This window comes from Myotis daubentonii, chromosome 4 (genome assembly GCF_963259705.1).
Source record: "Myotis daubentonii chromosome 4, mMyoDau2.1, whole genome shotgun sequence".
Classification (NCBI taxonomy): domain Eukaryota; kingdom Metazoa; phylum Chordata; class Mammalia; order Chiroptera; family Vespertilionidae; genus Myotis; species Myotis daubentonii.
The window spans coordinates 22,636,288-22,654,312 of record NC_081843.1 but is presented as its reverse complement, the minus strand read 5'-3'; the positions used below and the strand labels follow the sequence as shown (position 1 = coordinate 22,654,312).

General features: G+C 43.8%; 1 protein-coding gene across 11 annotated transcripts in view; it reads left to right on the top strand.

The window, feature by feature from the left end:
* The window catches only part of TXNDC11 (thioredoxin domain containing 11), a 74,565-nt gene that overhangs the window by 43,587 nt on the left and 12,953 nt on the right, over positions 1-18,025 (top strand). For 10 of the 11 annotated variants that reach the window (XM_059693175.1, XM_059693173.1, XM_059693177.1 and 7 more), the window contains 3 exons: positions 5,600-5,712; positions 7,840-8,040; positions 15,036-15,828. In XM_059693175.1, coding sequence (XP_059549158.1) covers positions 5,600-5,712; positions 7,840-8,040; positions 15,036-15,828 — 1,107 coding nt within the window. Of the gene's footprint in view, positions 1-5,599; positions 5,713-7,839; positions 8,041-14,909; positions 15,829-18,025 lie in introns of those variants that run through there. The other variant, XM_059693183.1, reaches the window with a different exon arrangement.

The following is an 18,025-nucleotide window of genomic DNA, read 5'->3' as shown; positions in this document are numbered from 1 at the left end:
GAGAGATCACAAGTGAGCCAGGTGAATTTGAGTGGAAAACAGATGGAATTTCAACTCAAGGTAAATGGTGACAGTGGAATATGAAAGGCACAAAAAGGTCAGTGGAATCTCTGCCTAGGGGAGTGTGGGAAGAGGGATGGAGCATTCTGTTAGTGGCAGAGAAGAACCCCAACCTCATAAAAGATAGCAAAGGGTAAACCTGCAGAAGCGCCAAAGTAGAGATTTAATGGATAAAGGAAGGCCATTTGTTACTCAAAGCACACAGTGAATCGGCATGAGTAGTGTTGGTTCTCTTGCCTGTATCCCCACCCGGTATCCCTGGGATGTGATGCAGTAGGCCTACATGGTGGCTAGGTGGGAAGTGGACATGGGCCCAAGGGCTCCACCTTTCCCAGCAAGCAGCAGGCAAGCCAGTCTTCATGCTGAAGTCACCTTGACCTACTTAGTTGCCTGTATGACCAGCTGCAGATACTGCTCAGAATCTAATAATTTTACCCAGATGTTTTTTTAAGAGCCCATTATATCTTGCAGTGGTCTTTCTGACACCTTTCACTGGATGTTTAATAGAGACTTTAAACTGGCCAATTACCTGGCTGAGTTTATTGAGATTTTTATTTTATTATTTTTGACTACTTGAATAGAGTTATGCCACTGCTGGACCTTTTTTGTGAAAGGATGGGAGAGCATTTTTCTGAATATGTGTGTGTGTGTGTGTGTGTGTGTGTGTGTGTGTGTGTGTATATATATATATATATATATATATATATATATTTTTTTTTTTTTAATATATTTTATTGATTTTTTACAGAGAGGAAGGGAGAGAGATAGAGAGTTAGAAACATCCATGAGAGAGAAACATCCATCAGCTGCCTCCTGCACATCCCCCACCGGGGAAGTGCCTGCAACCCAGGTACATGCCCTTGACTGGAATCGAACCTGGGACCTTTCAGTCCGCAGGCCGACGCTCTATCCACTGAGCCAAACCTGTTTCGGCCTGAATATATTTTTTAAAAAATTATTTTAACCCCCACCCAAGGATATATTTATTGATTTGAGAGAGAGAGAACTGTCAATGTGGAAGAGAAACATTGGTTGCCTCCTGTATGCCCCCTCCTGAGTGGGGATCAAACCCGAACCCTTTTTTGGTGTACCAACTGACGCTCTAACCAACCAAGCCACCCTGCCAGACCTGAATTTATTTTTAATCAACAAATTCAGAGTCCTTAACTGAAATATTGAAGCTTCATTACTTTTCGGACAAAATTATTCAATTTTATAAATAACAAAAGACCCCTATTGTAAAAAGCCATGAGCTCTGCTTAACAGAGAATGTTCTGGCTATGGAGATGAGAAGTGTTATTTTCTTGCATCATACTTACACTGTGAACTTCCTCTGCTAATTCAGTTACTCCTTGTACATATGAAATGGCAAATTTAAGCTGCTTTTCCAGCAAGATGCCCCCGATATGCAGAGACTTAAATAGATGTGTGATTTTTATAAATTTCTCAATGTGAAAAAAAAATAAAGTTTTGAAATTGTGGTATGTTTGGGCATGATAAAATCTGTTTCGTTCTGTGCAGGCAAGCTCTCCATTCTTATTAATTAAATGGATTATTGAATGACCTTTCAACTTTCGGGTTGAGCTGTCACTTCTTATTCTTCTGATCCAATAAATCATGTTGGTGACTTTGGCAGACTATCAAGTGAATTTCCTTACTGGCTGCTTTTTTCCTTCTTTTCTCTTTTTAGCTTTGGCTGTCCACCAAGATTCAATCCCCTCCTGGAGAGTGGTGTCCATTGGTTCTGCCAATTCATGTCCTATCTTAAGTCTTGCTTTTTCTTCTGACAGCTTTGGGATCTGAACTTTTATGACATGCTTTTTTAAATTTTTATTTAAATTTTGAACTAATTTTATACTTGCAGAAAAGTTGCCTAAATAGAGAGTTCCCTAATTCCCTACCTTCACCTAGCCTCCCCCAATGTTAACATGTTATATAACCACTAGTGGCCCAGTGCACAAAATTTGTGCACGGGGGGGGGGTCGGGGGGGGGGGTGGTGATGGGGAGATGTCCCTCAGCCTGGCCTGCACCCTCTCCAATCTGGGACCCATTGGGGGATGTCCGACTGCCAGCAGTCGGACATCCCTCTCTCAATCTGGGACCGCTGGTTCCTAACTGCTCACCTGCCTGCCTGCCTGATTGCCCCTAACCACTCTGCCTGCCAGCCTGCTCGCCCCCAACTGCCCCCCCCCCCACTGGCCTTCTCACCCCCAACTGCCCCCCCTTGCTGGCATGATTGCCCCCAAATGCCCCCTCGCCAGCCTGATCACCCTCAACTGTCCCCCCACTGGCCTGCTCACCCCCAACTGCCCCCCTGCCAGCCTGCTCACCCCCAATTGCCCCCCTGCCAGCCTGTTCACCACCTACTGCCCCCCGCTGGCCTGCTTGCCCACTACTGTCCCCCCCCACTGGCCTGCTCAGCCCAAACTGTCCCCCCCCCACTTGCCTGCTTGCCCCCAACTGTCCCCCCTGCCAGCCTCTTTGCCCCCAACTGGATCCCCCTGCTCATCCCGTTTTCCCCCCACACCAGCCTGATTGTCCCCAACTGGCGCCCCCTGCCAGCCTGCTCGCTCTCAACTTCCCTCACTGCCAGCCTGATTACTCCTAGCCCCATTCCTTGGTCGCTGGGGTGACCCAGGAAGCCAAGCCTTCCTGCCCACTCTCCCACTCTCTGGCCAGGCTTGGCTTCTCGCCCACTCTCTGGCCGGCTCCATGGCTCTGGCTGGTGCTGCCATCTTTGTTGCTTCAATTTGCATATTCCCTCCTTATTGGCTGTGGGTGCCACCATCTTTATTGCAAAGTGATGGTTAATTTGCATATTACTCTTTTATTAGATAGGATTTGTGAAAACCAAGAAATTAACATTGGTACAGTATTATTAACTAAACTGCAGTCTGTTTTTTGTTCCCAAATCCAGTCTGGAATCCCACATCACATTTAATTATTTTTTCTCCCTAGTCTTCTGCACCCTGTGACAATTCCTTTCTTTCCTTATCTTTTATAACCTTGATACTTTTGCAAAATAGTGGTGAGTGTTTATTTTATTCAGATTTTTTCAGCTTTGGCCTTTAGGAGCATCTTGGGTTAGTTCCCATGTCCTTTGAATAAGTCCCTATCCTTTCATGTATTTATATCCACGCATATGCACATATCTATAGTTGTGTGTGTTAAAAGCCATAGTTTATACTGATTTCCTCTGGTTCCAGTATGATACTACAGGGTTCATTTTAGGGGTCCCTTCTTAATACTAGTATATAACTTCTTTCTCTCTGCCCTGAGAGTCCTAGCTCTGACGGTCTTTAGTTTTACGGTATCCAGTTAAGATACTGTTTCTGGTTACTCAGTTTTTTATCCCTAAGCCTTCACCCCTTCATTGTAGTTTGGTACATTTGTGATAAAGTTAGGTGTAATTTCTCGTGTCTGTATTCCACATTAGGTTTCCCCACATATGGGTTGGTTTAATGATTTGTTTCGTTTTTGAGCACGTGAAGGGTGTGAAACAAGAGTCTGATATAAAAATGGTCTACTCAGAGGAGGGTCAGGCCACCTCATCCTTGTTCTCCAGTTTCTATTCTTACTTCTTTGCCCCCCATCATATAAGGAACCAATCTCTGTACTTTCTGGTTTATTCTTCCTGTGTTTCTTTGGGTTTGTGCCATTTTAAACTCATCAGGTTTGTATTAAAGATTGTCCAGCATGGTATTAGGGACATAGTCATTTCTACTTCATTCTTGACAGCCATTCCTCTGAAAGAAAAGACATCACTGCTGGGAGGTAGACACCACTGCTTGTGCAGAAACCTCGTGTGTTTAGTACCGTAATACTTTATATTTTAGCTACTTAGGTATAATTTGGTAACGTTAAAATGTAACCAATATCGTATTGCTAATAAAGTAGAAAGTGGATAGGGAAAAAAAGTGTATCTTTTCCTACACCATCTTATTCATCATCTAAATATTTAAGTCCATTTCTAATCATACAAGTCTTACATATACTCCTTGGGGAAAGAAAGAACGCTTCACACATAAGGATAAAGTCCTTTTTGCTCTTCATCTCATATTCTTTGAGATACTTTTGTACATTTCTGAACATGTGTGCCAGTAGGAAAAAAATACTGTTTTATAAATGTGAGGGGTTTTTTGTTTGTTTGTTTGGGGTATTTTTTTTTAAAGAAAAGGTAAACTATCCTCCCTCAGCTTTTTCACTCACGTATGCCTTTAAACCTATGCATGTTTTATAGGTAGCCCTGCCCCATTGCTTTTAACATCTGCAGAGTGTTTCTTTCCTCACCCGACTCTTAGTGCACATATGTGGATACTAAGAAGTGGAATTGCGGGGCTGTAGGTTATGTCCATGTGTCATTGTGATCAGTACAGCGTGTGTCATTGCTTTCCCTCGTGGTTGCCATTTTACCTTTTCTATCAGCATCCTATCAGAGTACTCATTTCTTTATTGATCATCAATACTTGATATTTCCTATCTCAAGTTCTGGACAATCTGAGGATAAAAGGTGTTATTTTGTTTTAATTTGCTTTCCTTTGAAATAGTGAGGTTGAATGTTTTTTCATGTAATTATTAGCCTTTAACATTTTATTCTCTGTGATTTGCTCATTTTTAAAAAACATATATTTTATTGATTTTTTACAGAGAGGAAGGGAGAGGGATAGAGAGTTAGAAACATCGATGAGAGAGAGAAACATCGATCAGCTGCCTCCTGCACACCCCCCACCAGGGACGTGCCCACAACCAAGGTACATGCCCTTGACCAGACTCGAACCTGGGACCCTTCAGTCTGCAGGCCGACACTCTATCCACTGAGCCAAACCAGCCAGGGCGATTTGCTCATTTTTAACTTTTTTTCTTACTAATTTGTATGAGATTTTGTATGTGCTAGACTCATTCACTTATTGATCTCTTATAATATGCCCAAACACTGTTGTAAGTTCTGGGGTAACAGCAATAAACCAGGTTTCTAATTTCACAGAACTTAAGAAGTTAGATTTTAAAAAAATCTAAGTCAGTAAAATTATATAGATGTTAGTAAGTGCTATTAAAAATAGGGTAATGGTAGAGAGAGTGCCTGAGTAAGGAAGGAGCCCAGTTTTCCCATACAGACTTTATCCTCTGATTATTTGCCCTGAGGTGGGATGGTCAGAGAAGGCTTCTCAAAGAAGGTGCAGTCGGAACTGAAACCTAAATGAGAAGAAGGGGCTAGCCATGGAAGTGTCCAGACAGAGAGAGAGCAGCATATGCCTGGGCTCTAAGGTGGGGCTGGTGAGTGAGGGGCAGCATAAAATGAAGTCAGATCAGCACAGATGGACAGAAGCAGTGGAGGTGATTGTCAGAGTGTTACTCAGGAGTAGGCGAGAGGTCTGTGTCAGGAGAGGGTTTCTTAGCTCCTCTTCCATTCCTGTCAGGCTAGGTGACCACAAAGGGCTTTGCTCTGGGGAATTTGTGCGTCTAGACTTGATCATTGGGTTTTGTGGTTGTTTTAAGGCATAGGCCTTTTCTTTAATAAAGGAAAATTTTCTGTTTCAGATTACCTAGGAACAGTACGATTTGGGGTTATCACAAATAAACATCTTGCGAAACTGGTATCCTTAGTACACTCTGGAAGTGTGTATTTACATAGACATTTCAACACATCACTTGTAAGTATTTTGAAATCACGTTTCTATTAGTGCAGTGGTTCTTAACCTTATTTAGGTCACAGACTTCTTTGAGAATTGGATAAAATCTGTGGATACTCTCCCTAGGAAAGTGCACATGATTTTATATGCAAATTGAGAGTTCTTACAATCCCACTCTAGGGCCCATGCCCCTGGTTAAGAACCCATGCATTAGAGGGCTCTTGAATTTAAAATCTAGAAATTCTTTGTTTATATTCTTAGGTTTTGGGACAGCCTTGTTAGTTTTCCTTCTTGGATGAAATTACAGAACTATTCCGTTGGGGAATTGTTACTCTGGGCCCATGTTCTCAGAGGTTAAGCTTCCATTGGGTGATGCTCTTTGTTCATTGGTTCCATTTATCGATAAAGAGTAGCAATATGGCATGCTTTTCTCCTTAGCTGATATAATGAATTTTGAAGTTCTTGTCAAGTCACAGTGAGAAGTTGATGACTTCTCACCTCCATTGTTGTCTTTGTTTCCTGATTTCATTTGCTTTTGGTGGACCAACCTCAACTCAGCTATTTCTGAACTTTTGACCTGTATCCTGCTAGTCCTGTGCTTCTGCTCTATTTATTGTTGCTTCCTTGGTCCCAATATTGAGAGTTTACTTCTCTTAAATATTTTCTATTTCTAACTTCATTGACAGTATCAGTGACTTAAAGGTCGAGTGAAGACCAATAGTCTCTCTGTACCCGCCTTGGCTCAGCAGACAAATATTGTGCCTTGTAGGTACAGGTCGGCAGCACTCTCCAGGGGACCCCTCCTTGGTTGCCAGTCACCCCAGCTTCTGCATATTTCTAGTAGACCACATATTGTGCTTTCCTTCTTGCAATTTATATCCCCCAAAATAAAATGTATTTTCTAAATAAAATGTTTATTCTGATGTTTATGTTATTTTAAACTCTCATCGTCCTACTTTGAGAATCACTGCTTGTGATTATCTTTCCTCCACACACCCACTCTCCTTGCGCCCCTGTCTAAGCTTCTTTTAACTCCAACTGCTTTTGCTGTCTATCATTTTTCTTCATCTGTTTTTCATAACATGCTATATAACCAACATATATCATATTTATAATAAAGAGTACTGAGGAAGAAATTAAAATAGATGGAGAAAAGAAAATAGGACTATGAGAATGACACTGAAAAATATATTGGGTTTCCTGCATCCATTCCATAGATTAAAGTTGGTTGGTTGATTTACCAGCAGAATTCCTTTTATCAAATGAAATATTGTCATGATACTAGTATTTTAAAAAATAAATACAATGGACATCTTTGTTATGAATCTATGTAAGTCTGTTGTTTTGGGGGTGGCAGGGTATAAAATACCTCATTGTGTGGAGCCCTCCAAAGCACTTTTGTGTAAGTTTTGTTTCAAACTTACTGATATATATTATTGGAATTTCAAAAATAATTATATATTGACTCACTTGGGTTGTTGTAGGAAAACAAAGCAAAAAATCTAAGCATCTCTTTCCTTCATTCTGTACACATAAAGTGTGATTCGTGGCCTTATGCAAGTTCAAGGTCATTTATGGATTCATTCAAATATTTATTGAATTTCAGCTCAGTGTCAGTGTTCTTCTTAGCCACTTGGGCTGTAGATGAGAAAAACAGATACAGATTGTGTCCTAATGGAAGGTTCATTCCTGCCCTTATGAGCCAGCCTTTGAGGGGCAAGGTGAAAATTTAAATGAACCATGACTCCATAATTTCTGTTTCCTTAGATATTCACTGATCCTTTTATAAAATAGCCCAATAACACTAATAGCTCCCCTTTATAAGGTGGTAGAGGTCCCTGTTGCCAGAAGCAGGCAGGGAGAATTATTTATTGATCGATGAATCTGTCTAATGGGAAAAAGATAAATCACACGATATGAAAGTCACCTCTTGCAACTGCTTTTGCTTTTTCCAGCCACTTGTGAGGAAATGCTCTGCCTGGAGAAGTAGAGCCAGGTTCTAACTGCACGGGCAGGGGCAGGTCGTGTGGCAGCTCTAGGCCTCATTTTCCTCACCTGTGAAGTGGTAGGGTTAATTGGTTCTCTTGAGGACGGTGCTGCTGTGCTTTGATCCTGCCCTGCCTTTTATCCCATGTTTGTCCTTCACAGGTCTTTCCCAGGGAGGTCATCAACTACACAGCTGAGAACATCTGCAAGTGGGCCTTAGAAAACCAAGAGACACTCCTTCGATGGCTGCGGCCACATGGTGGAAAGAGTCTCCTGCTGAATAATGAACTGAAGAAAGGACCAGCCCTTTTTTTATTTATTCCTTTTAATCCCTTAGCTGAAAGTCATCCTTTAATAGATGAGGTAAGAGTCCTAATGTTAAAAGGTATCTCATAAGGAGTAGGAAAATCTCCATCCCTGGGACTTCTTTCATTGCATGTTCAGAATAATTTCCACGAGTAGCTGAGTGGTTGCCAGGAGTGGCAGTTGTGTTCCTACAGTTACCCCTTTCTCCTGTAAAGGGGCAGGAGAGCCATGCCTAGGATAGGATCCACCAAAGCCTCTCTGGCCACATTTACTGACAGCTGCTCAGGTCTGGGTGAGTCGGAGGGGACAGGGAAACCAAACCATGCCTCCCCAGAGAAGGACCATATGTCCCTCTTTCTTTGATGACTAATGTCAGGGAGTGGGATGGACAGCAACACAGGCAGGGTTTAGTATGGCCTAGGACAGTGGTTCTCAACCTTCCTAATGCCGCGACCCTTTAATACAGTTCTTCATGATTGTGGTGACCCGCAATTTCATTGTTACAAATTGAACATAATTAAAGCATAGTGATTAATCACAAAAACAATATGTAATCGTATGTGTTTTCCAATGGTCTTAGGCGACCCCTGTGAAAGGGTCGCTCGATCCCCAAAGGGGTCGTGACCCGCAGGTTGAGAACCACTGGCCTAGGAGATGCTATTGTCATGGGGGCCGGCCAGATTGCTGGCCCTCGCCATCTTCAGCTCAAGAGCCAGGAGCAATAGTGCTGACATTGGAATCCCTTATTTTTCTAAACCTTTCTCTTACGCAGATAGCCAGAGTCTGCCCCTCCCTCCTGCCTTTCTGCTTCATCTGGTGTACTCACTTTGGGTGTGAGTTTATTTCATACATGGATCATTTGGAGCCACTTAGAGAGCAATAACAATCAGCAAAGAGCACCTGGGATTGCTAAATTGCATTTACTGGGGGTTTTATTTTTTTCTTCCCTCAAGGATCCCTTAATTTGGTCAAAACCAATTTCAGACAGCCAGTTTACCACTGGCTAGGTTAACCAGACACCGCCTGTCCCCAGCCTGTCCGTGTGAGCCTAATGGTGTGCCTAGAGGGAATGGGAGGCAGGGTTCTTGTCCAGCCAGACCCTTCACTTTGTTTAAGTTATTATCCCTGCAGGGGGACATTCTGAATGTTCGCTGCTATCCTGGTTTAGAGGAAGAAAGGAGAAATGAAGTAGCTTTGTTTCTGCTTTGATTAAGGAGGATTTGAAGTCTTAAGACTTAATTTCTTGGGAAAATCTTCACTACACATTTTACTAGTATGACCTGATACACTCTTCTGAGTTATTAGGCCTTTACTGCATCTAATATTAAGAGCTTTAAAACTTTGTAGAAAAGGAGGGGTTTTCAAGCAAGATGTGGGTTTTTTACTTTAATTTTTAAACTTTCCTTCTGGAGAATTTTATTTTGTCTAGTTTGGGCATGCCAGGGTCCTGGGTGGGTGGTATTTTGTAGAGCCTACTTCTCGGTTTAGGAGGTTGTGGTTGGATTTAGACACCTGGTGTAAGGACTCTTCCCTTCCAGCCCTTTGTTCCTGGTTGAATGTCTCTCCCCATCTCTGCTCACTCCTTTGTCTATGGCTAGGCCTTCTGTTTATTACACTTTTGCCTATGGCTCCTTCCCGCAGGGTTCATAGTGTCCCTGCAAGGTGAATGGATTCCCTTAACCTGTGTGGTTAAAGTTGCTGAAAACCAAGTGGCATCTTAGCAGTATTGGGAATTACTTAGCAAGTAAAATTTAGGAGATGTTTACTGAGCACCATGTCAGGGAGCCACAGGGGAGAAAGTTGGAAAAGATACAGGTTTGGTCTCATGGTCTCAGGGGCTTGTCCAATAGGGGAGCAAGAGCCTGCTTATAATTCAAGGCAGAGGAAGGTCTGCCCCAGGAATTGAAGGATAGAAGGCTGTGTTCCAGGATGCTGGGGACTGGGCAAAGCAGAGGTTGGGAGAGGCTGTGGGAGGGGCAAGTATTTGAGACAGACCTTCATTAGCAGCCAGGGTCTTAATGGATTGAGAGAAATTTATGGGAAGGAACAGCTTGAGCAAAGGCACAGGGCTGGGGAAGTTGCAGCAGTTTTAGAAAATACTATAAGTTGCCTGGCTTTCATAAATGGCTGGTTGGAGAAGACCCCAAAAAAACCTTTGGAAGAGGGCCCTTAGGTGCTTCTTGGAGGACTTTAGCATTCATCATAGCTATCAAAGTCTCACTGACAGTGTAGAAATGTCAGGAGAGCTGTGTGTTACTATTATTAAAGTTTTCCTGGTAGCAGTGTTCCATAAAAGAGAAGAATAGTAAGATCCTGAACTTGGATGCTGGTGGTGGGATGGGAAGGGGGTAATGCCAGGGAAATAGTGACACATTGACCAGAAGTAGGAAGGGTGGGAGGAATGAACACACTTCACAGGGTGAGTTCTAAACTCATTGGCTCCTCAAACACAAAATAGTTTAAGCCTTAATCCTTATTTTTCCATTACCACCTTTAGGCCTAATTTTGGGCAGACAGCTGAGGAAGCTTACATTGTGAGAAGAATGAGGTAATCGTGGAATGAGGGTAGTAGAGTTGGGGGCTTGCCAAGCAAGGAAGTTTGGAGCAGCTGTGGTGGGCAACGTGATGGGGGTCAGTAAGATGGCCATGTGGTGGCCACACTGTGAGGCCCAGTCCAGGACCAGGCAGCTGCTCCCACACACAGACCCACTCTCCCCACAGGAGAGCACAGCCTGTACTGCATACAGCCTCAGGCCATGACCCCTGGGTCACTAGAGTCTAGAGAGGTCATAAGACATCTCAGTGTGCTTATCAAGAGATGATTCCCGCAGCCAGCAGAGTCTCTGTGACTTGTTTTCAGCTCTCACAGCCCTGCTTTGAAGCATTCATAGTCTGTGAGTTTGGTGAGCAAAGGTGGTTATGTTGTTCAGATTTACCAATTTCTCTGATTAAAGAAATGGAATGAAGCAGTTACAGTGCAAACAAACTTATTTGCCAAAATTTCCTTATTAGTTCACATGAAATTAAATATGGCATCAAGTGATTTACATATGGGATGTAACTTGAGCTACAGTTTTCAAAACTGCCTGTTATATAAAAGGAATATAGGCCTGGTTGGTGTAGCTCAGTGATCAGAGTGTTGCCGCCCCCCCCCCCCCCCCCCCCCCCCACACACCCCGAAGGGTCTCAAATTCGATTCCCAGTCAAGGGCATGTACCTGAGTTGCAGATTTGATCTTTGGCCTGGGTCTGGGCGTAAGTGGAAGGCAACCAATCGACGTCTTCCTCCCTCCCTCCCTCCCTCCTTCCCTCCCTCCCTCCCTCTGTCTCTAAAAATCAATGGGAAAAATATCCTAGGGTCAAGAATATATAAAAAAGGAATATAAAAGTAAAAACTGGCTCACTTTACAGGAGAAAAATAAAAATTCCTCATTCTTCAAGAGCGTTACTCTATACAGAATAGTTTCTTCAATTAAAAATATCCTTGATATAGCTGCTTTGTGAGAAAAAGAATGAAAGATGAGAGAAAAAAGACTTTTTAAGGAATTTTGCTGTACTTAATATACTCCTACTTGGACCTTTTGTAAAAAACTGCAGTAAATGCTTGAGTTGGCGGGGGGTGGGGGGTCATGGGTAGGAGTGGTAATGTACTATTGTGTCTTTGAATATTAAGCAGTACCAAGATGGGGCCAGAGGGCAGCTGGGCTCTTTATGGATTGTAGAGGCCTGACCTTACTAGTATAATATACTGTCAGAGTCTTATCCAGAAAGGGCTGAGAGGCTTATGTTTTGTTATGGGAAAGAAACAAAACACTGGATATCATCTAAAATGACCTTTCTTTTGTGCCCAAGAACTATTCAAACTATTTTTCTGTACAAATGCATATGTTTTGGATTAACTCTCTCTATAAATATATGTTATTAAATTTGGAGGTTTTTTGAAATTGGAACAGCACTCATTAAATGGCCTTCACACACATTTAATGAAAAATAATCCCGAGTGGCTTCTCCTTTTAACTGTCTGGCAAGATTTGATTGAACTTAGCATATGATTCTATTTTAGAGAGTAAATACATTTTGGAATATGACTTGCTCGTCTTTCTTTTGAAACTGGGGTGAGTGATGGGTGGTGAAAGTTACTTAGTTTGGAAATGGAAGTGTCTTGGAATGAAATGTAAATCTAAATGGCTAATACCTGAGGGCTAACAGTTAATCTTACTAGGAAATGGGAGCATGTAAGTGCCACTTTGTTCAACAGGTATTTATTGAGCATTGTTTTGTGCCTGGCTCTGTACTAGGCTCTGCAGATAGCAGGATAAATCAAATGTGGTTTGTGCCCATGAGGACTCATAGCTTGGGAAGAGGGGCATCTCAGCAGACACTTATGAGATACTTTGGAAAGGGCTCTGGAACCCTGAAGATGCAGAACCCAACTCTTCTGGGGTGGGGATGGGGATAGCTTTACTGAAGCAGCCACCCTGTCCTGGGTCTTGGGGACGGCATTGAGGTTTGTCAGATGGAGTAGGTCCCAACCAGGACTCTAAAGGCATGGCATTGTGAATGGGCCTGGCATGGTCTAAAGAGGGTGGGGTGACACTGGAAAGGCATACGCAGGCCAGATTGTATTAGATTTTTTGCTACAGGTAATAGGAGCCATTGAATGCCATTTTCCAGAGGAGTCTTATGTTTAAGGCAGTATTTTTAAAAATAAGTGGTGCCCCCCAGCGGCTCAGGTGACCCCAGGCCTCAGGCGTGCTCCTCTGTCCCTCTAGGCACCATGAAGTTTGGTGAGGTCGCCCTGCAGCCCCCTGAGTTGACCGCCAAGCCCAGGAAGAGCATGAGCACGGGCCAGCCTGGCAAGAAATCACTGATGTGATGCTTTGGAGCCCTGGCGGTGTGTCCTGGCCTCCATCCACCTCCATGATCCACCTCCATGACCCGGATCATGGCGGAGGAGAGAGAGCGGGCTGTGCAGGCCTACAGGGCGATAAAAAAGCTGCAGTGGCAGTAGCAGGGGCCTCAGTCAGCCCACCTCCCTCCCAGGAAGAAGACCTGCCTTTGAGAGACTATCTGCACTGGGTGGGGGTGAGGGGCAGAGGGTCCCCAGATCAAAGTCCTTTCCTTGGACGCACCCCCAGACACAGTCTGGTGCACCAGCTCCCAAGTTCGGGAAAGGGCTCCAGTCTGCTCTAATTTTTTCCTCCCTAAAGACCACTCTTTCAAGCGAGACCATCCGCCAGGCCCATCCCACCGTACATCATCTGTGTTGAGCCCCTATAGAAGGGGCCAGTGCCTGGTTGAGTCATAGTCAGTTACCCTGGCACTGTTCCCGAGCCTAGCATCACCCTCAGCTGTTCTGCACACACAGGTCCAGGCTGAGACAACCGCAGGCCAACCCCATAATCTCATCCCTAAGTGCCAATTGATTGTAGACACTGTGAACTCAGGTCAACCGAATCCATCACAGGCTCCCGAGATTCACTGAGCAGCACAGCCGGATTTGAGGCAGGTGGTGGCCAGTGCGGGGAGGGGCGGGGACAGGACCCATGAGAGGTGGTCGGCATCTACACCGCCAGCTCCCAGTGCCAGTTAAGTCCCCACAGGGGCAGCTGGAGTCCGTGCAAGCCTTGGTTCTGATGTGGAGACCAATGACAGCACCACACCAAGGGGCGTGGGCCTTGGGAAGCATTTCTTACTGGGGAGCCGTCCTTGGGGGAGAGCTGCCTGGGCAGTTGTCAGTCCTCCAAACAAAACCTGACTTGGGTTCCCAGCTCTCAGATGCAAGGTGCTCTCTCCCTGCCTGTGATACAGAGTCATTTCTGTCAGAGACCACTGTTCCCTCTGGTGGGGCTATGGTACTTAGAGACCAACATCTGGGTTCTAGGAATGCTCACTGATGCTGAGATGTCATTGTTTCTAGACCATTTTTGCAGACAGGCCTTAGGAATATACTTTTTAAAGTGTATATATATATATGTAACTTTAAAGTTCTGAATTTGTATTGATATTTGCTATTAAATTTTAATATTAAAAACAAAATAAGTGGTGCCCTAGCCAGTTTGGCTCAGTGGATAGAGAATCAGCTTTCAGACAAAAGGGGCCTAGGTTCGACTCTGGTCAAGGGCACACCTCAGTTGCAGGCTCAGTCCCCGGCCCCGGGCAGGGTGCTTGTGGGAGGCAACTAATCGATGTGTCTCTCTTACATTGATTTTTCTCTCTCTGTATCTCCCCCTCCCTTCTACTCTCTTTCAAAATCAATGGAAAAAATCCTTGGGTGTGAGGATTAACAAAACAAAAAAAGTATTCACAGTGTGGAAGCTTAGTTAAAGTAGGGGCAAAAAAAATGGTGGTCTGTGACAGCTGAGGGCCTGAATTGAGGCAGCGGCCATGGGGATGCAAATGAGGGACCTGCTTTCCCAACCTGAATTCAGAACTGACTGGATTTGAGGCCTGCAGTGAAGCAGATTTTTCCAGTTTGATGATGCCCTTTTCCTGAGGTGGGTACAGGAGGAAAAAGAGATTATGGGGGAAGGCAAGATGGATGGGTATGTTTTAAAAAATGTTGAATTTGCAGCCTGTGAGGCATGAATTTATTTGGAAATATGGCATGAAATGCTTTGATTGAACTCATTAGTTATTTGGGAAGGTTTTTACTATTAGTTTAGACGAAGAAAGACGTATGGAGGAGTTTTCCAGGTGTAAAGGAAATTTACTGGGAATTGAGATTTAAATTCTTTTTCTGGTTTTTCATCAACAACCTGGATGTATATTGTGGGGTGAGCCACTTCACCCCTCCATGCTTTGTTCTTGTCATATGATGGGCCAAAACATCTATCCTAAGACCCCTTTCGTCTCTAAACAGTTGGTTCACTATTTGTTAATAGAATTACATGTTCTGAAAAATAACCCTAGCCTCCTTATTAATAGATTTCGGTGTGACAGCTTTTGATTTGACACAGTGCTTCCAGCCAGGGTTCCTACTTGTGAATCAGATTCGGATGATTTGTAGGCCTCTGTCATCGCATGCCTCATGCAGCCCACCCTGTGTTGCAGATCACCGAGGTGGCCTTGGAGTACAACAACTGTCACGGGGACCAGGTGGTGGAGCGGCTCCTTCAGCACTTGCGGCGAGTGGATGCCCCGGTGGTCAAGTCTCTGGCATCTGAGCCCCCAGTCCAGCTGCTGGACCCGCCGCTGATAACGGCGTCCCCCTGCTGCAACACTGTGGTGCTGCCCCAGTGGCACTCCATCTCCAGGACCCACAATGTCTGTGAACTATGTGTCAACCAGACAGCTGTGGGCATTAGGCTGAGCTCCGTTAGTGTGCCACAGTGCAGCTTTCTCGAGATGGCAGCAGCTCTGGATTCTTTCTACCTCAAGGAACAGGCCTTTTATCATGTGGTGTCGGACAGCATGGAGTGTAGCAATTTTCTGAGTTCCTACAGCCCTTTCAGCTACTACACTGCATGTTGCAGGACTATGAACAGGGGTGTGGCAGGCTTCATTGATTCTGAACCAGATGTCTTCAAATCCCCAAACATTGCATTTTCTTCCCTCGAGAAAGAATGTGAGGTTGATACCCCAAGCTCCGTTCCTCACATTGAGGAGAACAGGCATGTTTTTCCTGAAGTGGACATGAATAGCACAAACTTCACAGGCCTGAGCTGCAGAACCAATAAGACCCTGAACCTCTACCTGTTGGATTCAAATTTGTTTTGGTTATATGCAGAAAGGCTAGGTGCTCCTAGCACCGCTCAGGTGAAAGAATTTGCTGCAATTGTTGATGTGAAAGAAGAATCTCACTATATCTTGGATCCAAAACAAGCTCTTATGAAGTTCACCCTAGGTACTGTAGGCACTTTACTTCCCCAAGCACAATAAGTTTGCATAACTTGATATAGGTAACTTTTATCTAGGGATCTCATTACATTTGGTCATGGGGGTGATGTCAACTCTTTAGCTCATTTGAAATATTTAGGCTACACTGGTCATAATTTATAAGAAGCTAATTTTGTCTATTAAATGGAACAGAAACTTTCTAACTCAAAATTTTTGGTAAGTTTGTCATTTAGCCCTTAAGGGTAAGAGTCAAACATTCCAGATTGGCAGTACCTGTCACATTTCTAAGATAGGGTGAGCTGCAGTGGTAGAAACCTGGACACTGTGATGGAGCCCTTTTGGTGTGAATGTCCCATGGGGCTGATGAGTGTGAGTCCTAATAACAGCTTCATTCTCAAGGAACTTAAACAGAAATCAGTGAACAATAGAACCGCCTGTCCTCCCTGTTTGTCTCAAAGCTTTAAATTTATAAGTGTTAAGGCCTAATTTCTGCTGCTCTTTTATAAGGGTTGGGAAATGCTACTATGACCTTGGGTGCCTAGATTGTAATAAACAAGTGTCAGGTTGCAAACCACCTTTTGTGGGGTAAGACCAGTCATTATAGGAGAGCTTGCCCTTGGGACTGCTAGGGGCTTGACAGCTGCAGTATCTAACCCACACTGCCCTGTTCCCAGGACCATGCTGACATCCTTGATATACACACAAGGAAGTGAGAATTCAAAAGCCATGTTAGTTCAGCCTCATTGGAAACACCAGGGAAAGTCAATGTTTGCCAAATGGAGACAGGAGGAATTTGGTAGGGAAAGAAGCCTTTTGTTTTCAAGTTTTAGAGAGTATTATAAAAATAAAGTTAGAGCCCTGAGCAACAGTCCTTTCAGCTGTCGTTTTTAGAGTCCAGGTGAAGCTTGTTTCTTCCATTAGACACATTTGAAAAGGCTTATGTCAATATGATTTTGTTCTATATCAAATTATATATTACTAGAGGCCCAGTGCATGACATTTATGCACTGGAGGCGGCGGGGGGTGGGGGGTGTCCCTCAGTCTGGCCTGCACCCTCTCGCAGTCTGGGACCCCTCACTCTTTACCACCCGCCTGCAGTGGAGGCAGGAGTGGCTCCCGTCACTGCTGCTGCACTCACCAGCCTGTGAGTGGTGCTCTGGCTGAGCGGCACTCCCCCTGTGGGAGGGCACTAACCACCAGGGGGCAGCTCCTGCACTGAGCGTCTGCCCCCTGGTGGTTAGTGCGTGTCATAGCGATCCGTCATTTTACTGTTCGGTCTATTTGCATGTTAGGGTTTCATTATATAGGATAAATAGGAAGGCACCTGAGTGTTTAAAGGACCCTGTGACCTGTCACTTTGTGTATTCTTATTAATTTTTCAAATTGCTTCCAATTCATGTTTTTTTAAGTTACATTTTGGTGTACTGAGTTTTCTTAAAATGAAATAAGCCTGTATTTTTTTAAGTAAGTGTTTATTGAATTTTCCTGAATTCTGTTCAGTTATATCAGTAGTTCTCAACCTTCTGGCCCTTTAAATACAGTTCCTCATGTTGTGACCCAACCATAAAATTATTTTCGTTGCTACTTCATAACTGTAATGTTGCTACTGTTATGAATCGTAATGTAAATATCTGATATGCAGGATCGTCTTAGGCGACCCCTGTGAAAGGGTCGTTCAACCGCCAAAGGGGTCGTGACCCACAGGTTGAGAACCGCTGAGTTATACCCAAGTACTCAATGAGCTCATAATGTAGTCACTTTGAATTTAAGGGTAATTTGAAAGAAGCCTTCTTAAGATTCCTTTTCATCTTCTGTATCTATTCTGGAACATTGAGCTCAGTAGTTCTTTGCCCTGTAGTTGGTGTCAAAAATAAGGGTCCTTGTAAAAAAAACAACCCACATATACTAGGAGTCATGGTCAGTTAGGAGAGTTGACTCTTTAAGTCAGCTGTTTCTGGGGCAATCTCAGAATTTAGGGTTCATACAGAATAGGAAATAATTCTTGGTTTTATGTTTCAAACACATATCCAAGTAAGTGTTATTCAGTGCTGGTAATGAATTCTCTTTAGCATTCATGTGACATTCTTCACTTCCTCTCCCTCTGCAGAACATTGCATTGCTCTTTAAGACCTCAAAATGGAGAGAGTTAGATGAAAGAAAAGGAAGTGAAACTCAGATTAGTGCTGCTTTAGATGATACAGTGG